Raw genomic sequence first — 25,761 nt, 5'->3', positions numbered from 1 at the left:
TTCTGCAAGTCATCTAGTTCAAACCTTTTACTCAAAGCAGACCAAAGTTCAGGTCTGGTTGCTCAGGATCTTGTCCTATGAGGTTTTGAATATCTCCACAGATGGAGAAGATGATGAAGAATTTTTAATTCTGTTCAATAAAATTATCTTGCTTATAATTTCACATAAATGCCCTAACTGGCTTTGAACATATATTCTATGTCTGCTATATGTTTTGACTTCCTATGGAAGTCAACAGTGACTGGGAGAGCACATGAAGTTTTATTTTTCTAGCTGTCCAAAACCTGTTGTAATTACATAAACTTGTTATGAGGAAGTGCAGGGAGAGAAAGTCCTGAGAGGGCTAACATCTAGCCTTGGTTTAAGGAGAACACTTATCTTATCAACCTACTGTTAATAAACTCACTAAAACAATAAAGACCCAGATTTAATTTTAACTTGCTTTACTGGCCTGCTTTAGCAATGGCTAAAGGTGATAGCTTGGAAAAATATTAATCAGAGTCAGCTATTTAAAGTCAGACATGTTTTTTGGCAGTTTCTTCAGGAAAGTTCATCTAACAGCCATCAACCATGAAGATTCTTAGATACCTCCTGGTTTACCGAAGGTTCCTGCTCATTGTCCTCACCCCACTGCTTTTACTTCCACTTCCACTTGTCATCAAAACCAAAGTAAGTGACCTGCTTGGAGAGATAATTATTTTGCACCTGCATGTAAAGACTGAGATTCCCAGACCTTTTCAGATTAACATAATCACAGATAGTTTGAGTTGGAAGGGACCTTAAATGAATAATAATGTTTGCATTGTGATTATTTTTTTTTGTCAACAGAGTGTATTTTCACAGAAACATAGAGAAGAGAGCTTCAATGTAAAATTCTGTACTGGATGCATGAAGCTCTGAATCACATATTTGCTTTCTAACAACATCTGGGCTACATTGAAAATATTGTTCTCATTATTGTTTTCTGGACTCTTTTAAACAGCTCTGTATGATTGACAGTGGAGATGAATTGTCAGAAAAAGAGCTGCAATTACTTTTTGTTTAATGAAGGATTTTAAGTTCATCACATTTTGTGCTGTCTGATAGGAAATTACTGAAATCAGTGATCTGACAAATTCCCTTTGGTTCCTAAATAGAGCAATATGTATGACAGGACACCATAGTTCTATTTTACTTGAAGTAAGTTCTGGCACTCACTAACTCTTGTGACAACTCCAAGCTGTTGAAACAGCTATCTAACAACGTCATTAGTGACTCTATTTGGTACAGCTCTGATGAATGAAATGGAATTCTGAGATGTGTTATCATGTGTGCATTATACACTACGTATGACAATACATGAAAATTTGGTTCAGAAGTCCTTGCACCACAGTTTATGGTGGTTACAGAGTAATGTGCTTCACACTCTCACATCACAGTTTTCAATATTTCAGTTTCCGTTCTGAGAGGAAACTCATGGGAAATTCTTAATGTCTCACTTAAGTGAGATGAACATTTGCTAGGTGAATGGATATTTTCAAATTGTTTCATAACAAACATTGTTACATAACAAAAATTTCTTCCCCAAAATAAATGATAGCCACATCTCACTGACTTAGGTTTAATATTGTTGTTTTCCAGTCTAAGGTTCCAAGAGCCACATCATTAAGTTGTTCCTTTCCCAGTACAAACCATCTCTGCTGATGTTGAGTAATTTCATACTCTAAACAATGGCACTAAGAGTTCCAAACCATTTTCCTTAAAAGCAGAAATATAAATTAAAAACTACACAAAAGATATTTCCAATACTCTGAAAGAAACTAAGTTTACTTCACGTTAATATATTTGTCTGGCGCTGCATTTTCCAGGCAACATTGGAAATTATTCTCCTGGGAGAAAAAAAAAGGAATAAAGAAAAGAATTCCTGGTTTTAAGGAGCTGAAACAAAAGATACTCACTAAAATTACAAGCCTTAAAAACAAAAGCTGTGTTTCTTATCAGGCTTGCATGATACCTTTTTTGTTAGATGATATCCTTGCCTTATTGCTACTGATGACAAAATTTCAGGAGAGAAAAATTTGACGAGTTATTGACCGTGAGTACTACTGGAGTCTTAAAGGTTTGCTGACAGAGGCAGAATGCCTTTGATCTGTTGGAATTCATGGCCTGAGAATGCTCCAGAATGACCTAGATGATTAATTGTCCTTGAAGGAATAGGCAGCTGACTTTTTTCCCACCTTTCCTGAGTGATAGAATTTAAATAATTTTACTATCTCTTAGAAAAAAATCTCTACACTGCTTTTACTGAGTTTCATATCTCAGCAGGATTGTTAATAGCACACAATAACTAAACTAAATTCAGGTTCTTTGACTCATACATTTTCCAGGTGTGAGGAATCTCTCTAATGATGGAGCTGTACTTTTTGAATTGTGATGTTTTTTTTCTCCTGGATGATCAATTCATGTTTTTTATTGGTGCCTTTTGTATTCTAGGAAGCAGAATGTGCATACACATTGTTTGTAATTGCCATCTTTTGGCTCACAGAAGCTTTGCCACTGGCTGTTTCAGCTTTGCTTCCTGCCTTTATGTTCCCGTTGTTTGGTATAATGGGATCCAAGCAGGTAATCTTTATATTTCTCTCTTTTATACAGTGCATTTCAGGAATCAAAACTCCAAAGAGTGAAACACATAGTGTTGAAACATGTCAGGCAAATCCATGGATTTTCTGAGTGCCAATCACAATGGGTCTACCTCAAGACTTGCTTGCGTGCTTTGTCTTCAGGACTTGTTCACGTTTCTTGAATAATTTTTTTAATAATTTCTTCAATAATTTCTTCTAGACAGTGGATCAGTGTTTAGATGCCAGTTGATGGGAAAATGCCAGGTAGTTATGAAATATCCTTACAGAGGCAAAATGTCACAATAATGACCCCATGTGCAAACTGCTGAGTATTCATCTTCATGCCAAAGGGATGAAATCACAAATAATCATAATCTAAGTCTATGCTTAAAGTTTTTATTTTACCTGTTGGATAGATAAAAAAGTAACAAAAACACCATTTAATTGCTGATTTACTATGTATGGGAGATGTGACTGATGATTTTGGGTTGTTCTATTCTAAGCTTTATTTTTTATTTTGTTTTAACCATATGCACTTTAGTGCATTTATTCTTGAATCACCTGGTTAAATTAATTGAACAGTTTCAATGAACTTAATTTTAACAGTTTCATTTTAAGGAAAAAAAAAAGAGTCTCTTTATTTATTTCATAATATAATCTTACTGATATTTTTCATTAAAATGATATTACCAAATACTAAAAGAAATTCACCATTTAATTGTTTTAAAAATGGGTTTGTTTTCTTTTTTGATTTTTTGGGGTTTTTAATTTTGTTTTAGGTAGCATCTGCTTATTTTAAAGACTTCCACCTGCTGCTGATTGGAGTAATTTGTTTGGCAACGTCAATAGAAAAATGGAATCTTCACAAAAGAGTGGCTTTAAAAATGGTGATGCTGGTGGGTGTCAACCCTGCATGGTATGTGCTAAACAATGTCTTGAAGGACAATAATACTTGTGGAAAGCTATGTGTTCCAGAAATAATTGGCTACTGCTTTTTCTACAGTAGAAATCCAACCTTTCTTTTCTACTTGAACAAAGTAGATATTTAAATTGATGTGAATGGTTTATAGGTGACATTTTAATATTTTGTTGAAACCCTAATTGAAAGTTCCCTGCAGTACTTCTGTTCATAATAAGGATCCTTCTGAACAAAAAGTATGATTAGTTTGTGAATAATATAGGGGTCCTGTTTCTTGATGGTCGTTGGAACATTCCCACCCAATGCTTACAGCATACAATCTGTTCTGTGCCAAATTTTTTTATTTTAACAGTGTTCTCATAATTCTGGACATTCCCAAAAATGCAAAACTAATTGAAATACATAGTGAGGAGGAAACAAAATCATAAAACTAAGCAGGTGGTGGGGGAAGGAAAAACACATTAACATAATGTCCTTACTTAAGGTGTTTTCCTTTGTCTACATATGAAAAAATATCAAAGGATAGGCACTTCTTCAGCTGGATGAGGTGCTAAGGGAAAAGAAATCACAATCTCTGCTTACTCACTCTCAACATATATCTTAGGAAGTGAAAGAACTGTTCTTTGCTTGCTTTACAAAGTTGCAGAAAAGGTTTAGGCTGACAGAGTCATCTGCCAGCATACCAGTAAGGCTGCACATAAGATCTATGGAGCAAGATTATCCTCACAGAATAAATCATGCTCATGACTCCTTGCCATGAAGCAGAAAGGAAACAAATGTTCAGAAAACCAGAAACCCCAGGTCTAAAAAATAAGGTGCCTCTTAAGTGATTTAATTAATGACACTTCATAGGAATGCTGAATTATTTCTATTCCTCAGTAATTTGACTGACCTTATTTTAAATATCACATGTATTTTGATTTAATTCTGCCTCTTTTGATAGCTGGTAGCTTTCTCTTTGGAAAAAATCCTGTGTTCAGCTCTAGGCCCCTCACTAGAAGAAGGACATTGAGGTGTTGGTGCAAGTCCAGAGAAGGACAATGAAGCTCGTGAAGGGTGTGAAGCATGAGTTTTATGAGGAGCAGCTGAGGGAGCTGGGGTTCTTTAGTCTGTAGAAAAAGCATCTCAGGGGTGACCATATGACTCCCTGAAAGGAAGCTGTAGCCAAGGGAATGTCAGCCTCTTCTCCCAGGTGAGAAGTGAAAAGACAAGAGGAAATGGCTTCAAGCTGTGCCAGAGGAGGATTAGATTGGATAAAAGGAAAAATTTCTTCAGTGAATGGTTGGTCTGGCATTGAAACTGGATGCCAAGGGAAGTGATTGAGTCACGATCCATGAGATATTTGAGGATGTGTAGATGTGGCACTTAAGAACATAGTTTAGTGGTGGACTTGGCAGTGTTATGTTTATGGTTGGACTTGATGATCTTAAGGGTTTTTCACAGCCCAGATTATTCTGTGATCATGGCTTTCTGTCATTTGAGCTATGCAGTAAAGTCTGCAGACTAGCAGAGAAATGTGAATACATCTATGCAACCTGCAAGGACTAGAAAGGATAATAAAATACTGATTGTGCACTCCAAAGCAGAGTGACTTTATAGTTGGATATAATGAAATAATTATCCAAGATTCCATGCATGATAAGTTTTTAACAATACCATAGAGAAAATAATGCAGGAAAACTGGGGCTGAACAGGAGAGGATATATTTTATTATTTTGTAATCACTTTTAGATTTTCTCAGTAGAGCCCACCACATTGTACTAAATGGTCACCTGACCATCCATTATACCCGACCATCAATCCATCCAATGCTGGAAATTTATGATGAATAGTTTTGAAATACATTAATGAATCCCTTAATAAATCCTCTTGCAAGTTCTACTAAAATGGCATTTTTCTACAGTGTGAAAATTCATCTTCAGTGTGCATATTCTGACCCATATTTTCTGCAGAAGAAACACAATTCTTCCTCAGCTCCTGTCTGAGGACCAAATGGAAAACTGCCTAAATTAATAGGTTTTACACTACTGATGACAATTTGTGTTTAGTAAGGTCTGTGACTTACTGGTCTACAGGTCACTTCATCACTATACAATTAAAAGTCCATAGGGAAAGACAAGGTTCCCCCTACAGAGAAAAAAATCCAGTTTGATATGTTTTTGCTTTTAGCTGAAATTAAAGGCTATGAGGGACATTTTGATTTTTTTTTTTACATAATCAAATAATGTTTACATTATTTTTGTATAATTTCTATATTGGCTTCATGTACTAAGTAAATCTGACATTTTTTCTGAAGCTTCTGATCAAGGCTGGGCAAAGAACTTTACAAATTGTGCAGATGTCTTCTGAGAGAAAGGTGCAACAGCATCATCCCTCCCCTGAGTTCTCTTGCTGTGATGATGTGTGGCAGGTGTTTAATGTCAGTAACAGTGCCTGGGAACAGGGAGTCAAGAGGACTGTTCACATTTCCCACCCCAAGAAATGTGTTAAAAACAACATAGTGACCTGTATTCATAATTTACAATCCAGCTTCACCAGGAATGACCTGGAATGTTTGATTTTTCAGTCATTGATGCAATTCAGTGTATTGTATTATTACTTGTAGTAAACTTAGAAAAAGCTGAGCCAAAACCAGATTAAGGAATTTTAATGACCTTCGCTTTCCCATTTAATAAGATGACATTTATTGAAGCCCAAACAATGCCCACACTTGTCTTGGTGCTCTGAATAAGAACTAAGTTTTGTACCACTTCTGAATTTTTAATATTTCTTCCTATAACAACTGAATTGGTATGTCTAGAGTCTAAGTGATAACTCCAGGGTTTTGACTTAGACTGTACAATACAAGATTAATAACATCAGCAGTGTAGCCATTTTGACTCTCATTTGAATATGTGATATGCATGGCACTCTTTCTTCAAAGATGGTTCAAATATAGTATAATTCTGTAAATAAATATTATTGCTTCTTCTTCAATTTATAACATATTTGAACCTTAAAATATGGTAATTTCAGTATCTTAGATTGAGACAATTTTAATTCAAAAATGTTCTCAAAATTACAAGCTTTAAATTTTCAGTGTTTCAGCTTTTCTGCTTACAAAGTTCTCTATTTATATGAAATAGACTGATGATAGGAGGTGTAACTGTAGCAGTCATAGACTCTTCTCTCCTATTCCAGGCTTGTGCTGGGTTTCATGGTTAGCTGTGCTTTCTTGTCCATGTGGCTCAGCAACACCTCTGCTGCTGCCATGGTGATGCCAATCGTAGAAGCTGTAGCTCAGCAGATCATCAGAGCTGAAGCAGAAGCTGATGAGCTGGAGATGTCCTGCTCTAATGGCTCCACCAACCCAGCACTGGAGCTGGACGGTAGGCACACGCTGCAGTTCTGACTTTGCCACCCTCACTCAGCAGTAATTGGCACAGCAAGCACAATTAAATGTCCTGAGAAGTACTTGTATCATCACATGCTTCACTGTGAGACTTCTCTTGGATTACTGTGTGTGAGCTCTCTCATGGTCACAAAGATTAGTTAAAACTGAACAGGTGCAGAAGGTGGCAGTTGGATGAGAGGAGGGGACAAGGGAAGGGGCTGGCTTATCAGCCTCATAAGCTGGCTGGAAAGAAATATGACTCCAGGTTATAGATACCCTAAGGCTTAAATGTTAGCACAAAAAAGGAGCTCTTTAAACTATAGGGTAATGTTGGAAGAACAACTGAATCTAAACTGATTACCTACACAGTGGGATTGTAAATTAGAAATATTTCTCCTCTTTAGAAGATTCAGATTCCAAGGAACAGGAATCATGAAGGGCTAGGGTACATATCAACTGTTTCTGAAATTGGTAATTGGCAAATGTATTGATGGGATGGTGTGAAGTGAGTGCATGGGATGAGACATGCTGATGGAGCCTTTTCAGTTTTACTCCCTTAAATGAGCTCTTCTGTCTTTGCATCACTGTCTTACAGAAAATATAGGAGAATATGAAAACCCAGATTGGAAAGAGAAAGAAAAACAAGTTAATGGGTAATCGTTATTAATTCTGTCCTAAGAATTCATCTAAATAGAGTATCTGTTTGTTACAATACATGCCTTTGTTTTTCCAGATATAACAACAATGTGTGCAGTACTGTATGCACAGTTGAAAAGGAAAATGAAAAAGGAAATGAGCAGGTACTTAAAGTGTCCTTTTATCATGCAGTGAAACTTAGTTTTAACCTAAATCTGACTTCTGTGCCACACCTAAAATGGCACAGGTTGCAATGAAGCTGGTTGCATGTGAATAAGAATGATACCTGTAGTTACACACATGTACACACTTTGCTTGTATAGCTCTTTCATTACTGATTTTGTCCTTCCATTTTACACAATTTTAAGCAACCTCACCTGAGTGCAAACTCTATAAATGAGGCCTGTGTATACGCATCAATCTACACAGAGGCAGTTCTGTAAAGACTCAGGCAGATCAGGACAGAAAGGACTTCAGGATTTGACTCTGCCTCCTTTTCCTTTACATGAATAATTGCATTAACAGTGTAACTGTGAACCAAACCACACTGCAGACAAATATATTGCCAGTAAATTTTCTGGCTCTTCTGAGATACCCTCAAGTTATATTTTTGTGCCTGATGATGAGCCCTTCTTATACATTAATTGGTGTATATACTTTCTAAGCAGAACCTATCATCTACTGAAGCACAGAGGAAAAGCAGAAAGGACAAATACAGTGGGATTTTCAAAGTGATGTGCTTATGTGTGGCTTATTCTGCTACCATTGGAGGACTGACAACAATCACAGGAACATCGACTAATCTGATTTTTACTGAGCACTTCAATTCGTAAGAGACTATATTATATTATTTGTTTTCTTCTTAGTCCAGAATTTTAACTTTCTTTCTTGAGCTCTCACATGGCTCCCCTAAATCACATTAGAAACCTTGCCTTTTGATTTGATATTATTTCATTCTATTGCTTTTCTTAATTGTCTGTTAAGGAGATGGGGAAAGTCCATAAGTGATCTGCCAACACATGGAACAAGATGACCATTGTTTGGTTAAGTAGTACTTTACTTTTTGGGTAGCTCCTTTCTAGAAGGAAAGCACTACTTAGCATGAATAGAACAGGCACTATCTAAAGAGATGTTATTAATTTATAAGTACAACAGGAAATAAGTTCAGTATGTTTAGCAAAGAGCATCAGGAAACTTTCAGAAGGCTAAGCAAAGTCAAAATGAGAAATACAGGACAATTAATCAACAAAAAAGCAAATAATTTCAAGGCAGTCTGAAACTTTGCATTCAACTGAACAATGTTTTAAGGTTTTCTAAAGCGTATTTTAATATTCATTTTCTTATTTAAGTAGAACGTCTTTGAAAAGAAAATTGGGATGTTTCATTCCAAACCCCTTGAAATCCAATAATTCTTGCTGATCTTATTTTTTATTTCTACAAATTACCATTGTCAGAAATAGTCCTACTCCAATCTTAAAATAAAACAAAATAAAACTAAATCCTTTTTTGCCTTCCATCCACTGTTTTGTATTGCACATGACAAAATTGTTGAAGATCAGTTATTATTAGCATTTGTAGTGTTTGCCTGCAGAAAGTTTACTGCTATTGACACCAAATCACTGTAGATGGAGGATTATTAAAATAAATCACACTTGTTCATTTTCCAGAGGAAATAGGTCTAGAAAAGAAATCAGTGTGTCCTGTCCATCCTTGCTTCAGTCATGACCTGTCGTAGGTAATCCCACAATAGCAGATAATCCAACCAGAACTGTGTAATAGATTTTAAAAAAACCAGCAACATTTAAACTGATCATCCATTCTAATTGAGGAATATTTGCTGTGGAGATAAAGAATACCTAGCTTCAATATTCAGATTACAAGAAATGCTTACACAAATATTCATCCCTGTACAAATTTACTGTAGGACCTTTGTACAATATTGTATTGTTCTACAATATGTATTGTAGAACCTTATTGTACAATAAACTAACATTTTGCAATGGAACTGATTCTTTAGTATAAAGTTTTCAAGAGCTCATTTTGTTGCTCAATAAGAAATTATTGCATATATTTCAGGAAAGATCATAAACACTTTTGCAAGTGATGCAATGTTAGATCATTCCTACACTGATGTCAAATCTTTCTTATCTTGGAATTTTTACTCTCAAAAATTGATGTGGCTAACCATGTAATAAAAGGTACACAGCCATGTAATCAATAAATGATGTAACAGCACAATGCTTTCGATCTTCTGTATTGTTATATTGGGAGTTTCATTGTCCCATCATTATGTACAGTCGCAACTTGGAGCATCACTCCAAAAAAAAGACAGGGGTTTAAGTTTGGTCCCTGCTAGCACTTTATTTGCAATATATATAAGCATCATAGTACATATAGATCAAACCTAAAATTTGCACAATACTGGAGAAAGCATTTATAACAAGCACTTAAAGCTTTAAGCACTCTATGGAATCATCACAATTATTTTCCTTCTAGCAAGATCTGTAATACAAAAGACTGGCTAATAATTGGAAATAGTCATTAGGATGTCCTCTGTCTGGATATTTTTCTTTCCCTTCCATCTGATTTTTGCATCAAGAAGGAAGGGTACTCAACCAGACCTGAATTTTCTCACTTCTAGCATTACAAGCTCTTTCAGTAGAGCTGGAGGAACTCAAAGAAAGAGTAACTTCTGTTCACAAAGTAAATTGGAAAACAAGCTGTTTTCACTCTGCCTTTTTGCCTATCTGGCATCAATCAAATTCAAGAGTAAAGGAATTTCTTTCAGAGAGCCAAAGCCTTTCTCCTTTTCTTAAATGCACATGGAAGGGAGCTCTGCTTCAGTGACCCACATTTACAAACAGTAGATTGAGACGGCCTCAAAGAGACAAGGTGAGTGGAGAGATCATCCACTTGGACAATGAGCATTTATGGAAATAAGTAGTAATAATTTTTATCAGTTTTTAATCACTTATGGAAATCTAAACAATACACGTTTCAGTGGTGCTTCCACTGTTGTCTTCTGCATTGGAGCTTTTTCATTTGAATATATTTTCTTGTGTGAAATTCTCGTCTCAAAAAAATCCTTTCTTTCAAGTTCTGTTTCTTTATAGTCCTAACATCCCTTAGGCTGTGCAGGGCCCTCCCTTGCTCCCTGAACTCACTTTAGACACACCTCAGTCAGTGTCATTTGATGATCCATTGCTCAAATAACTGGTACAGCTGGTTCCTGTAGTGGTCACGATGACCAGGAACAGGATGGGAGGGTGAGGCAGGACGATACCACAGGACACCTCATGCTGAAGTCTGCTGCCAGCCAGAAATACTTTCCATCAGCAGTGCTTTCTGGCAATTCTCACAAGTCTTCATTCCTTTGCAAAGGTGATCTAAACTTTTTTTTTTTTGCTTTCATTCAGACGTTACCCAGGTTGCCAGTGCATCAATTTTGGATCCTGGTTTATCCTTTCCATCCCCATCGCAGTTATTATCTTGCTGCTATCCTGGGTCTGGCTCCAGTGGCTTTTTCTTGGGTTTGAGTAAGTGAATGGTATAATAAATAAAACTAAAGGTTATTGATATAAAAGATAATTTGTACCATGAGTAAATATTGCATCTTAGTTTAATAGGCTCAATAGGAAGAAGATGCATAAACAGTGATTTTGCAACCTTGATTAGTATGGCTCAGTCTCTCAGGCTGGGACAAGAATTTCCTAAAACAAAGATCCTGGACTATTCAGCCCAGTGTGAAAAGTCCACACCACAAATGGGTGTACTCACTTTATAATGTACACACATCATCATTAACCAGTGCATGTGTGCAAGACAGGAGAATGCTGAAATTATATACAATTTTTTTTGACTGGAAGAGTCATAGGAATAGATGGAGTGAGGCATTTGTGTGAATACTTGAACAATGTCTGTTATAAACTGGATTACTGTATTTGTACATGTGAGGTAGGAAGCTTCTGCTTTTCCTAAATTTATATGGTATGGTAGGGTCTCTGTTTCTCCACAGAGCTTGGGCTTTTATGATTTTGGAGAGAACGATACTTCTTTTGGGATGATTCTTTTTTTCCATGAGTTTGCTAACACCTGGAGAGGTAGGTGGGACACCAGCCTTCCAAACTTACGTGGCTACTTATGGTGCAAGATGAAAAGTGAGATTAGTTTTAAGCAGACAGAATCATCCCATGCTTACCATTTTATATGTGAACATTTATAGTTGCATTTTTCTTTATTTTTTTAAATAATGTTCTTTATAACATTGTGTAAGAGTCTTATCCAAGAATAAAAACCTGGCTTGTAGCAAATATTCTGTTGATCAATACTTTGATAAAAACTTTTTCAATTCAAAGCAAAGTAAAGCAAAGCCATAGATCTAAAGAGACTCTCATTAAATAGAGTTATATATATGATTCTTTCAATCAGTTCACATGATTAAAATTTCATCCTTCCTGGCCAAATGAGCTGGTCAATAACAGGACACATTTTGTTGCTGCCTCTGTCTCCAGTCTCCCACTGGACATTGTCAATTAATTCCAGTATGCTCAGTTTGATGTGTGATAACTAAATGGGAGATGCTGCATTGTAAAATGATGATTTTTCATTTATCAAGTGCTATTGGTTGGATACTTTTTCTGTATACACTATTAACTCATCATTCAATATTGCTGCTTTACATTCCAGTTTTAAAAACATGTTTAGGTGTGGCAAGAAGAAAACAGCTAGAGAAGAGGCCTCATCAAAGGTGATTCAGGAGGAGTACAAGAAACTTGGACCAATTAGGTATTTCAAACTATAAATCTGCAAACAAGAGCAGGTAAATCCAAGTATTAATTCAGGAAAATTTATAATTCCTTCTACTTCCGCTATAGCTACCCAGAAACTGTTACACTTGTCCTGTTCATTCTAATGACCCTCCTGTGGTTCACCAGAGATCCTGGCTTCATCCCAGGATGGTCTTCACTTTTCCCAAAGTAAGTGATCTCTTTTGATAAGCCAAGAACTGTACTGTACTTCTTTTCTTACCAATTTTCAAAAATTAAAGTACTTTCAATATTTCAGAAATTTACTGGGCCAAACTTGTTTCCAACCTTTGTAGTGTACACAGAAGATAAATTCCAGCAACTTCACACATGTATGCGAGCATTACCTGAAATGTGTTAAACCTGTTATAGGATAAAGTACCTCTTAAGAGGGATTATTACTAGATTTTAGGCTTAATATGGTGAGGGAGAATACATAACAAGTGATGCCACAGTATCCCACTTCCTCATCAAATGTGAAATGTAAAGAATAAGTCTGGTTAGAATTTTTTGATCTACTGCCCTTAGTGACAGCACACTTATATGTGTACAGAGCAGCATCCCCCTGCTTTGACAGCTGAAATTAATGATATAAATTACTGTCTGTCCATACATAACTTCCTTAAAGTCATAGTTCAACTAAACACCAAAAACTCAATAACTATTTTATTTTTTTTCTTCTGCTGCAGATTCTCCAGGATCACCTGGATTTCTTTTCCTAAGTAATCAGTTAGTCTTACAGGAACTTGTATTACCGTGATGTCTCCTTTTCTCTTGCTGTAATTGCCATCATTTCAGTTCTGTTTTTCTGTGATAAAGTTTTGAGTTTTGCTCTGGAGTGGTGGGAAGTAGTTGCATGACTGGGACAAGTAAGACTTAATGCTTTTTAGGTCCTTATGGATTTAACACTCATTACTGGCTATCCTGAAGGCCAGTAATAGGCCTAGACTAGGAGGGTGATTTTTCATTTTGTTTTTCTGTGTGTTTGTGATAAATTTCATGTGAACACACATACATCATGCCTTCTCTCTTTAAATAAATTTCCACCACTTACACACCTTCCCAGTGCTCTTCCAGAAAGTCTGGGCGGGGATGTCACAAGGAATAATTGTAGCACTTCAAAGATTTAAATTGTAACACAAAATTAGTTTGTGAAAAAAACCACCATTAAAAAGTGTATTAAAACCGAAGATTGTTTTAATACTATTTACTTTTAATAATCAGAAAAAAATTGAAAAAGAACACTTGTTTTTCCCTTACAACAACAGCAGAGCTGATGATCATGGCCAGATATGAAACAATATACTCTTAAAGTGTTTTGGAGTGGTGACCTAATTAAGTAATCAGCTAGCTAAGCAATCAGGCTGAGTTGGCTTCTCTTCCTGCTTCCTATGAACACACAGGGCTCACCCAGCATTGTTTAAAGAGGTACATATTAAACTGAAAGACAGGCACAGAAAACGACCTTTCAAATATGGGACTTATGGTTCAAATTTTTCCATCCAGAGAGCCACATGTTTCTATCTGAAGCTGGTTATCATTGTCTGAGGATTTTGTTCATTAATAGGAAATAACATTCTCAGAAATGAGCAGGGTTACAGGTTCAGCACAGGGATGTTACTTTGTGGATGCTCTCTAATGCTGTCCTTGGAAGGAACTGCAAGCATGTGTCATATCACATTAGGCCGAATTATGTTGTGAGCTAACCCGAGGAGAAACAAATTTACTTATATACTTTAGGAGGAAAGAAAGTGTCTCTTACTATTCATACCCTATTTCTAGATAGTTTTAATTTATCAATCAATTATATTAACAGGCATAAAACCAAGAAGTTAGGTTAACACTTTCTGAGCAACAAAAAATTCTCAGTGAAGATACATGAATGGAGCATAGGGTCAGCACAGGTACAGCTGTGGGCAAGGCATATGCATAGAAATAAAATCCAAACTAAACAAGAGCAACAACAAAGAAATGGGAAAACCCTTCAGATCTCAGGAACAGTATTTCTGTTGCTGTGATGTCCAAAAAGCTTGTAGCAGTGCACTGAACTGTGGATTACATCTCTTACATACTTGTTCCCTAAGACACCTGCATAAAAAAATTGCTCAGTGTTTTGGATTTAAGTACAGAGATAGGGATGTGCACAGCTTCTTAAATTTTATGGTACAGGAAACAACTCTAAGGAAATATTCTTCACCCTTAGAGAAATCTGATAGCACTTGCTTACCAAAGCAAGTTTTATCCTACAATCTCAATAAGGCCTACGGGAAGTTCTGCCACCTGAAAAGAGCTTTTACCCTACAAAAAGCCACAGTGTCACTCCTAGACTAGTGAGTGGGTCCTATGAGGTGGGAATTGTGCCACCCTCAGGGTCTTAAACCAGAGAGGGCTGTCTGATCATTTATACTAACATGCTGAAGATCAAAAGTGTTACACTGTTCCATGCGTTAAACCCAGCTGGAATTTATTCTATCAAAACCTGAATTTCCAGAAAGAAATCAGACTTGATGTTAGGGTGGCAAAGTCCAGGTACTTCAGATTTTGGAATTTGCTAACTTCCTTGATAGTCATGTCTGTTGTCAAACTAAAAAAGACAAACTAACATATTGCTTTCTGTCTGAATATAGCTTCCAGCTATCTATTTTTGTCTTTCTCTGTTGGATCAAAAACTCTTCCTGTGCTTTAAAAGTATATGTATCTTATGATTATTTCACCTTATAAGCTTTACTTGATGAACTAAATGAAATGCTTAAATCTTTGCTTCAAACAAAATTTCCCATCACTGTCACCACCCATGTTCATACGCTCAGACCCTTGTGTGCATCCTCACATTACTGAATACCCCTTTAATATGCAAACACCAATACTTTTGAAATCCCAGCGGAAATACCGCTATTTAATTCTATTACTTTCATACTTTTTAAGAGCTACTTTTTATACTGTCAGCAAATTTTTAATACAATTTCTGCTGTAGCAGTATTGAGTAGAGCCCATCATTTCCAGCTTTATTAGATGCCTTTCAAAAATACATTACCTCTACTAGTTAATTTTTCTTAAGAAAAAATTAGATATATATTAAAGACAAAACCTTCCTTTGCTGTCTTGCCCTCCACCTGTAATGTCTTTCTGTGAGCAGAAGACAGGATGTTTTAATAAATATTGTATAGCATTATAGAGAGCAGAGCAGGATAAAAATGCATGTTTCCTTCCCATCTGTTGACACCACTGGATCAAACATCATTTCTGCTACAGCAGTTTCCTTCTATGTCCTGGTCTGATTCCAGGCTTTAGGATATTGGCTTCAATTAGAGGAGTTCCAGGTTGGCCTTTGGCCTTTGGGTTTATGAGCCTCATAAGAAACAGAAAGTTCAGCACTGAGCTGCAGATGATTACAGCTGATGTGGGCAAGCTGGGCTTCCCTCACTCTTCCTCAGATTATTGCCTGAATATACTGTATTTTTTTTCTTCATGATTTATTGCTTCCTTTACTTCTAATACAAGACCACTATGTATTTTTGTCCATAGCCATGTTCTCTATAATGGTCTCAGTTGGAGTCATTGTGAGGTCTCATGAATCAACAGGTTTTTTGCTTGCTTATAGCACAATCAGATTTGCACCCTTACAAGCAGCTAGATGTTGTATATGCTATGTATGCATATGTATTACAACTTGGATAAATAGGCTTTTAAAAATATTTGTCTCAAAATTTGATAATGATTGAAAAGCTTCTGTTTGGAATGGCGTCACGTGTGTGTCCTCATAATAGTTTGACTGATGGCAGGATGTTGTGTGTGTCCCAAGCAGGTTTTGTGAGAATGATGTTTTGCATCAGGAATACCAAGTTTGTGAGCAAAAAGTTGCACTCCCTGGTTCAGCTGGACTACTTATGCAAAGTCCTGCATCTGGAGAAGGACAATCCCTGCAGGAAGGGGCTGCAGGGTCACCTTGACAATGTTTAAAACTATGTGAGAGGGAGCAAAGAGTCAGGCGTTTTTTAGTGGGGCTCAGTGACACGATGAGAGTCAAGAGGCACAAAATCAAACTTACAGGATCCCTCCTGAGCATCAGGAAATGTTTTTTACCTGTGATGGTGACCCAGAGAGGTTTTGGATTTTCCATCCTTGAAGATATTAAAAAACTGTCTGAACATAGTCCTGGGCTGCTGGCTCTGACTCTGCCTGAGCAGAGAGGGTTGGACCAGAAAACCTCCTGAGGCCCCTTTCAAACTCAACCATCCCATGAAAATGGAGCTGCCTAGAGGAAAGTGTCAGTATGGATTGTTTCTGTACCTAGATCTTACTTTCCTTCAAAACTTCTAGCAAGTTTTGAAAGAATTTAGGCTAGGATCCAAGGGGAAGACATTTTGGATTTCTAGACCTGGTGCATCTGGTCCTAGGCTAAAGATGGTATACAAGCAGAACTTTAATAAACCATAAAAATATAGTAACATTTTTTCAAAATTTATTTTCTATGCAGGCAGACACTAGGAAGCAGGAGACAGAAAATATCAAAAAATCACTTCAACTTCTATGGCATCTTCATTTTGTGACAGTGTTAGCTAAAATTATGCTGGTTTTGGTGTAAGTCAGCTATGTGTATTAAGGGTTTGTTGTTTTTTTTTTTTTTTATTTCACCTAAGAGAGCAAAGGGATACATCAGATTAGATATTTGTAGTATACAACTGAGAGAAACATTTTTCCCTTTGGTGAAAAGCTCTGGGTCAGTACAAAACGTTAAGCTGCTGGGAAGATCTGATGGGAAGTTATTATTGGACTTACTGTAGCTGAATATTTAGAAAGCATATGGTCTGAAGCTGAAAGAACAAATATATTGGTGTATTGGTTCAGAAAATCTTACAGAAGGACTTGTAGAAAACAGAAAAAAAATAACAAGGTTAAGAAAATGTTTGCTTAGCTTTCTTCAGTAAAATTTCTATTCATTTTAATCACTACCTTGACTGAAATGAGACAGACTGGGATATGTCACCAGCTAACATTGCGTAACAGGCTTGGATGTGTTATGGCCTTAAAGCTCAGCTTTGCACCTTGTCTGATCTTGGGGCTGCTCTTTACAAGTTAGAAGGATATTGAAGCAGTTTAAGAGCCAGCAGTGCAAACAGTTCTTAGGCACTGGAAATGACCAAAATCAAATATGACCCTTGTGACTGTGACCCCAGTAATAACAGCCATAGGAGGATGATAATAAAGCTCAGCTACAAAAGCATTGCCCTTTGTGGGTATGCACTGTGCTCTTTAATGCCTCTTAAACTGAATCCATTGCAGAACATATTAAATTTATTATTATTAAATATAAAATTATCAAATTTATCATTAAAATGTTATTTAAGCATCAGCTACTCCTGAATATCCCTCTCCCTCACCCTATTTCTGTGTGGCAAAATAACACATGCTTACCCAAGATGTTTATTTATGAATTTAAAAGGCCTGCAGCAAAAATTTCTGTAAATATGAGGAGCTGACCTTGACTGTCTGCCGGGTGCCCTCCCAGACACTTTCTCACTGCCTCTTCTCAGCAGGACAGGGGAGAAAATTAGGTCAAATAGCTTGTGGGTCAAGATAAAGACAGGGATAACTGATTGCTTATCAGTTACCATTATGGGCAGACTTGATATGGGAAAAATTAATTTAACTGCAAATTAAAAATAGAGTTGGATGATGAGAGAAAAAAGACAAAAATTTAAACACTTTGCCCCCATCCTCTTTTTTCCAGGCTCAACCTGACTCCTTCATTTCTTACTCCTCTACCTCTTTCCACCACAGCCAGTGGTGCAAGGAATGAGGAAAAAGGGTTATGGTCAGTCCACAGCAGACTGTGCACTTTTCTGCTATCCTATCCTCTTCCTCTCTACTTCCCTCCTTCTACAGACTATATATATTTATGTAGTTTTTTTCTTGTTAACTTCTCCTTAGGTATAAAAGCTATATTACGGATTCAACAGCTGCCTTAGCCATAGGCCTCCTGTTCTTTATTATTCCAGCAAAAACTTTGCCTAGGACATCAAATGGAGAAAACAGTTGAGTATATTTTGATGTCAATTTTACTACAATAAGGTATTTAAGATGCTACTGTAAATGTAACTTGCTGCACTGTATAGAGGAACGTTGTTAAATACTGATGCTGAAGTCTTAGAGGATATAAAGCACTGGGGTATAAAGCATCCCTGGCCTGGAAGTCAGTGCCAACAATTATACAATGTGAGCAGCAGGAGCTAGGGCTGTGCAGGAAGCTGCTACCTGCAGCCCATGGACACCAATGGAAACCATCTTCCCGCTGACTGCAATGGGCTTTGGAATGGGACTGCATGGGGCAGGGATAGGCTTATGTTTTGAAAATGTTACTGCTCAATTAGGGTACCCTATAAAACTCAAAACTGTACATTAATTCATAATGTAATTTTTCCTCTTCAGAATTTTTGGGTTTTTGCCATCCATTGCTGGCTGGTCCTCTTTATGTGTTCAGGTGTGCTGCTGAAAGCAATGGGATCTAGGGGTTCACAGAGAATGCAAGGTCAGAACCTAAAGGAGTCTAAGTGAAATAACATTTTCTCAGCAATCTGTCTGAATAACACAGTTTTACTGATTCAACTCATTGATATCCCACAGCTGTCTTCCACATAGGGAAGGAGGGGAAAGGGACCAGTGCTTCCCTGGTGGAAACCATCACAGCTCTAACATCTACAAGGTGTGACAGTTTTCCCCAGTTAAAGATCTGACCCTGGAAGCACAGATTGTTTCTGTCAGACTTTGTTCATGTTACAACGATGAAGTTTTTGTGCTTGAATTATTTCCAAGTACTTCCTCAGGAAGATTATTTCAAGAGCTTGTCAATATGCTTTTAAATGTTGGTTGGGGAGCTATATTTTTTTTATTTTATTTTTTCTAGCTGTTTTTGATTACACTCCCCTGATTACTTGGAAGGAATTTCAGTCATGCATGCCCTGGGAAATAGCTATTCTTGTTGGTGGCGGGTTTGCACTGGCAGACGGCTGCGAGGTAATACAATTTATAGAAGATACTGAACAAATAACGCACATCAGGAGCAACTCAGACATGCAGTGAATTCACAGTTATTCTCTTATTTTAGCAAGTTATTCTATTGCAGTGTTGAACAGGATAAATGTGACAAATGTTCAAGATGTTCAGAAAGCAGGTTTAGAGAAAAATAAGTTTCCTATGTCTTCCAAGGCTATGCACAATGATGACTACTCTTTCTTACTATAAATCTGATGGGGGCAGGATTTGTGAAGACACTGTTTCCAAAGCCTTAATGTCACTGAGATAATTCCCATGTGGAGCCTCATGGATACTCCAGTAAATCAGGCAGCTTTGGATCTAGACTCTGGATATGAAGCCTTATATACACATATTACCATTTGGTGATTAAGGTTCCTCTAACCATCTCAGTGATGCAAATATAAATAAATGGAATATAGTTTGCATGGGCTCCTATAGGGTACCATCGAATTAGAAAAATGGTCTTAAAAACATGTGGCAGAAATACGGAAAATATTTCAGATTTTTCTCTTTTACCTAAATACTTCACAATTAGAAGATGAGTAAAGTCCTGTTATATACCATTTTTTATATACCATTTTTTACATTTCCCTTTCAGTGACTTGCTAAACATAATCATGTTCTCACATTCCTTACACAGGTTTCGAAACTTTCTGAGTGGGTAGCAAGTAAATTGACCCCTCTAGGATCATTACCCCTGTGGCTGGTTATCCTGATATCCTGCCTTATTGTCACTTCAGTAACAGAAGTAGCCAGCAACCCAGCTACTATCACGATCTTTTTGCCCATACTTTCTCCTTTGGTGAGTATAACAAGCTTATTTTTAGTCTGAATCTCCTCTATCATCCATGTAATAATGCAGCTGCTCAATGAAGAGTTTTATAAAGTCTCAATAGAACACCTCATGCACATTTTTTGCTGTCCTATATTATGCACTGGATATTTGGTTGCTTAAGGTGTTTCTAACAAGAGATGCTGAAAAATTAGAAAAATTAGATAAAAGTTCATTTCATGATTTAAACCCAGATGGCAATCAAGCCAAAGCCGGCTGCTTGCTCACTCCCACACCAGTGGAGTCCTGGACAGAATTAGAAAGGGAAAAGCTAGAAAACTCATGGGTTCAGATGAAGACAACTTAACAGGGAAAGCAAAAGCCCCACATGTAAGCAAAGCAAAACAAGTAATTAATTCACTGCTTCCCCAGGCAGGCTGCTGTTCAGCCATCTCCAGGAGAGCAGGGCCCTATCAAACGTGACAGTTACTTGAGGAAAGAAATGCCACCACTCCAAACTCACCCTGCTACATGTACTGAGCATAATGCCATACGCTGTGGAATATCCCCTTGGTCAGTTGGGGTCAGCTGTCCCGACTGTGTTTCCTACCAATTCCACCCCAGCCTCCTCATCAAGGTGGCAGTAAGAAAAGTTCTGCTCACACTTTGCTCTGTGTAAGTACTGCTCAGCCAGAAGGAAAACATCCCTATATTGTCAACACTGTGTTCAGCTCAACTCCAAAGCATACAAACTACTGTGAAGAAAATTACCTCAGAAAACTCCATTTCAGTTCAACATGTGAAAATTGATGCTGTCGTTACAATTTGTGAACATTTGAAGATCTTAAAAGAACAGTTCTCTTCAGGCTTCTTCAGGACTGCATCTTCAGCAAAAATGGTTAACACTGCATGTTGTCACAAAGAGAAGAGAGGGCTAATAGATGTACTTTGTATGTAATTCACATTTCTTCTGTCCCTAGATCAATTCTGTTCTTTCTTCTCACTATCTTTATCAAAACATCCAATTCTTTCTTCTTCAAAACTTCCTGATTGTCTTCCAGTCTGTAGCTTTTCCTCTTGGCCAGCCTTGACACATACTAATGCTTTTTCTCTTTCTTTCAAATAAATGGTACTCCTCTTTTCACAGAATTACAGAATCATTTAGGTTGGAAAAGATTTTTGAGAGCATCGTGTCCAACCTTTGACTGATAACCACTTTGCCAAATAACCATGACACTAACTGCTCTGTCCAATTGTTTTTTGGAAGCTTCCACAGATGATGACTCCACCACTTCCATGTGGAGTCCATTCCAATGTTTAACCCTTTCACTAAAGAAATTCTTACTGATGTCCAACCTGAACCTCCCTTGGTGCAGCTTGAAGCCATTTCCTCTTGTCCTATTGTTAGCCAGGGAGAAGAGACCAGCTTCTACCACCTTCTTTTCAGGGAGTTGTAGAGAGTGATAAGGTCTCCCCTGAGATGCCTTTCCCCAGGCTGACCATCCCCAGCCCCTTCAGCTGCTCTTCATAAGGACTTGTGCTCCTGACCCTTCCCCAGTTCCGTTGCCCTTCTCTGGACACACTCCAGCACCTCGATGTCCTTCGTGTAGCAAAGGGCCCAGAGCTGGACAAAGCACTCAAAGTGTGGCCACAACAGTGCCCAGTACAGGGGACAATCCCTGCCCTGGCCCTGCTGGCCACACCATTGCTGATACAGGCCAGGATGGCACTGTCCTTCTTGGCCACCTGGGCACACCCTGGCTCAAGTTCAGCTGCTGTCAGCCAACACAGCCAGGTCCTCTTCCACCAGGCATCTTTGCCACCTGTCTGCCCCCAGCCTGTGGCACTGCCTGCTGCTGTTGTGACCCTAGGGCAGGACCTAGCATTTGGTCCTGTTGAACCTTATCCATCCAGCCTGTCCAGATCCCTCTGCAGAGACCTCCTACTCTCCAGCAGATCAACACTCCCACCCAACAGAGTGTCATTCACAGCTTTACTGAGGGTACATGTGATCCCTTTATCTGGATCATCAATAATGTATTATATACAAATTCAGCTTTTTCATCTTTCTTGCAGTGCTTTTGCTTTCCGTGCCTGTGTACTGTTCTTAAAAAAATTATTTTCCCAAAAAGGTGATTTCTCGTTTAAATTGGCAGTTCCATTCACATTTCACTTGTGTTAATATAGAAAGTATATTAAAGTATAGAATTTCTGTATTTAATTTGGCAAATACATCCCTTGACAGCTGTACTCTCATTTTTTGGTAGGCTGAAGCCATCCATGTGAACCCACTTTTCATTTTGATACCTGCTACCTTGTGTACTTCCTTTGCGTTCCTGCTTCCTGTAGCAAACCCAGCCAATGCCATTGTGTTTTCATATGGTCATTTAACAATTATGGACATGGTGAGTTTTAAGCAAAAGTCCTAAAGGGGATTTTTGGCATTTAAAAATTTTTCTTCACTGTCTTGATGCACATTTCTGTTTCCTTTTTTTCTTCTTTAGGTGAAAGCTGGCTTGGGCATTAACATCATTGGAGTTGCTGTAGTTATGCTTGCAATTATGACATGGATAGTGCCTGTATTTGATCTCTATACTTACCCAAGCTGGGCACCCAACATTCCAACTACAAATGGCACTGGGCTGTAAAAAAAACCAACAAAAAACAGTTTCTTTTTTTTTCCTCGCATGTGGTGAGTCACTTAAAATGCTTTCGGTCACCACAATGATAAGGATCTACATTACTATAAATGCTGTATTTCACAGTCCCAGAGACTGATGATCCAGTCTGAGAGTCTAATCAGGAAGAGTGCTAGACTTTCTAAAGATCATAGTTAGATCAGGTTTCTAATCTAGTTCAGCTAGTCTGAATTTTTATATCTTCATGTTATGAAGGTAAAAATAAATGTGCATAGCCATTATCACTGGCAATTTCCCCCCATTCTCAGGGTAGCAAAATAACAAAATTTGGATTTTATTATTTCAAATACAAATCCTTGTTATTACTTATTTGGGAGTTGTCAGAGAGCATGTCGGTTTTCTATATTCAAGCTCTGTTTGGAACTGTGTTGATCACAAACAAAAGATCAGGGAGGGGACTGTCTTGAACCCATAGTTTACAATCTAGTAAAAAATGCACAGAAAATGGAGAAGAGCAGCATGGCCACTTACACAGCACTTTATCTATTAAGCACCTTGTAACCTGGAAGGAGAATGCATACTTAAGCGTATGTTTAGCCTACATCCTCCCAGGACCTCACTAAAATATGTTGTTGCTCTTGTAAAAAAAAAATATCTATTTTTCTGGATAGACGTATGTTGATAGATCTGAGCTGATCTGTACACATGGAGGCTAAATTATCATCATACCTCTCTGCCAAAAGTAAATATATCCCCTTCAGGAATGAAACCATAAGTCAGAGATGAAGATTTAACAGTCAGTCAAGTACATCTTCACCAGGAGGCTCATGATATCTGCAGGATAGGTGGCAGTTTAAGGTTACTAGACTGTGTTAATATTGCAATGTTCTAAACACAAAACAGTGCAATGTGGTCAGAATGTAAGCTGGAGTTCAAAGATATCTTCAAATTATGTTCTATTTGGTTGTTACACATTTTTCACCGTAAAGACTATAGCCTTACCTGTCGTGAAGATCCATGAAAATTTGCACAAAGCATGTAATTAGTAGTCTGAATGACATCTGGATGTATTTAGATTGGATCATGCCTTAGGATGCCTGTATGACAGCAGTAAACATCAATCTGTCTTTTAAAGATAGTGTCCATTTTTCTTAACAACAACAACAAATGCTTTTGGTTTTTGATTAATGGTTTACATTTATTTTTGGTAGTGTGTATTTAGAGATGTCAGTCATGACCTCTGTAATGCCAGAATGCAGTGTATAACATTGTTGTATATGTAGTTAGTTTCCTGTAGCTATGAGTTGCAGGTTCAGCTGCAGTGAATTATTAAAGAAGCACTTTAAGTTCTGTGTACGTATTGAAGTAAGTACTGGTGCATGACACCACACTTTTAGCAGTTGATTGAGGCTGCTATCACAATTTTTTATAGAGTGGCAAAATAGGACTATGACCATCACTGGGGCAATCAGGAGCTGCCACTATACAAATAATGTTTATTGATCCCCTGCAGTAATGATTATTATTACAGATATACAACACTTGGCCAATGAAGTCAGGTACCAGAGGGAAATACTGATACAAGTAACTAATCCAAGATACAAATCCTGGATTATATTATATGGTACTTTCCCAGAAGCATGTGCAGTGAAGGAGCTTGTGGCTTGTTCAGGCCTTTGGTTCTGCAGGCAAAGAGTGGTCTTACTTTAAGTTATCACCTTCCAATTTTGTCAGTAATTTCCCGATTATTCAAGAGCAGTGGAAAGAGTGAATAACAGCATTTCAAGTGGAAGGGATCTCAGAAGCATCCAGTCTTGCTCAAAACAAGGTTATTACTCTGCTCAGATCAGGTTGCTCAGGGATTTGTCTAGACATCTTGAAACTCTCCAACATGAAACCCAACATGCACAATTTCTCTGACTGATGTTCTCCAGTGATTTACTGTCCTTGTGGTGAAATATTTTATCTTTAAACAAATAAGCAAACATAATAATTTCAGGATAATAAACTCATTATTCTCCCTTTTATTTGGGATAGATTATTTTCTGTTTGAAAAACTGGTGTTTTTTTACTTTTTCATGAACCACAAAAAAGTCCGCTTTGTGGCCTTATGTTCACCACTCCCACTGGATGTGACATTTTTACAGGTCTGCTCTGCAAAGCCTTACAATCATGTGGCAACTGTTGTTTAGCCAAAGGAAATCTGTTAACTGCTCCTGAGCTGCCCCTGACTTTTATTAATTTTCCCAGTACAGAATTGGCTGTTATAACCTTAGCCTTGAATATGATGATGAGGTCTACAGGGGTCCATGAATGCACTTCTCCATTAAATCAGGCTTTGACACCAGTATTCTCTCTTCAAGTTGTATATCTTCATGGAAGAAAATAACCATTTTGCACCAGTTATGAGAACTCTTGTCCACCATCACAAGTGATACAGTTTTCAGTAAAGCTGAAGCTGTTTGTGTCAGTTGATTTTCAGCAGTTCATTTATGTTATTTTCTGGATTATTCATAGAATCAGTATGACAACAAAGGCCTGACATGTCTGAACCCTCATGTCATTCTGTCACAGAATTTCCCTAAACTCTTTTTTCACGGCATAAATTATGGTTAAGTATCTTAGTAAAGAAGAAAAAATAGTAGAATTGTTTAATGAAGGATGTGTTTTCAAAAACTACTGTGACTAAAATTGGTGTATACAGTGGATAATAAAAGAGATAAGGGAGAGATTTGTAAAGTTGCTCATCTCTTGGACCTCAGGTTTTTATAATTTGTTGAAATGAAATGCAGATTTATATATAAACTGACTCTCAGCAATCAGCATCTTATTTGTGTCATGATGTACTAAATTAGTGACAAAAGAAAATGATTAAGCATGATGTTTTTGGAGACTGTATCCTGCAAGTAAGCCAGTTATGAACAATCAAGTTGGTAGTACTGGGAAAATAGGGTCTCAGCAGGATTTTTGACTTGTTTTCCA

The 25,761-nt window shown here is 37.4% G+C and overlaps 1 protein-coding gene across 2 annotated transcripts; it reads left to right on the top strand.

The window, feature by feature from the left end:
- Positions 1-542: 542 nt before the first annotated feature.
- LOC131573764 (solute carrier family 13 member 1-like) lies at positions 543-25,492 on the top strand. 2 transcript variants are annotated; one of them, XM_058827995.1, is made up of 16 exons: positions 543-669; positions 2,473-2,601; positions 3,380-3,516; positions 6,700-6,887; positions 7,488-7,545; positions 7,626-7,692; positions 8,194-8,357; positions 10,945-11,064; positions 12,215-12,313; positions 12,403-12,504; positions 18,065-18,148; positions 18,265-18,368; positions 19,238-19,347; positions 20,009-20,170; positions 22,408-22,545; positions 22,645-25,492. In XM_058827995.1, the coding sequence occupies exons 1-16, from the start codon at positions 571-573 to the stop codon at positions 22,786-22,788; spliced, it is 1,905 nt and encodes a 634-aa protein (XP_058683978.1). In that variant the 5' UTR covers positions 543-570; the 3' UTR covers positions 22,789-25,492. The 2 variants fall into 2 exon arrangements, with proteins under 2 accessions (XP_058683978.1, XP_058683979.1); XM_058827996.1 differs by lacking the exon at positions 18,065-18,148.
- The last annotated feature ends 269 nt before the right edge of the window (positions 25,493-25,761 follow it).

This window comes from Poecile atricapillus, chromosome Z (genome assembly GCF_030490865.1).
Source record: "Poecile atricapillus isolate bPoeAtr1 chromosome Z, bPoeAtr1.hap1, whole genome shotgun sequence".
NCBI lineage: Eukaryota > Metazoa > Chordata > Aves > Passeriformes > Paridae > Poecile > Poecile atricapillus.
This window is presented reverse-complemented; position numbering and strand designations above follow the sequence as displayed.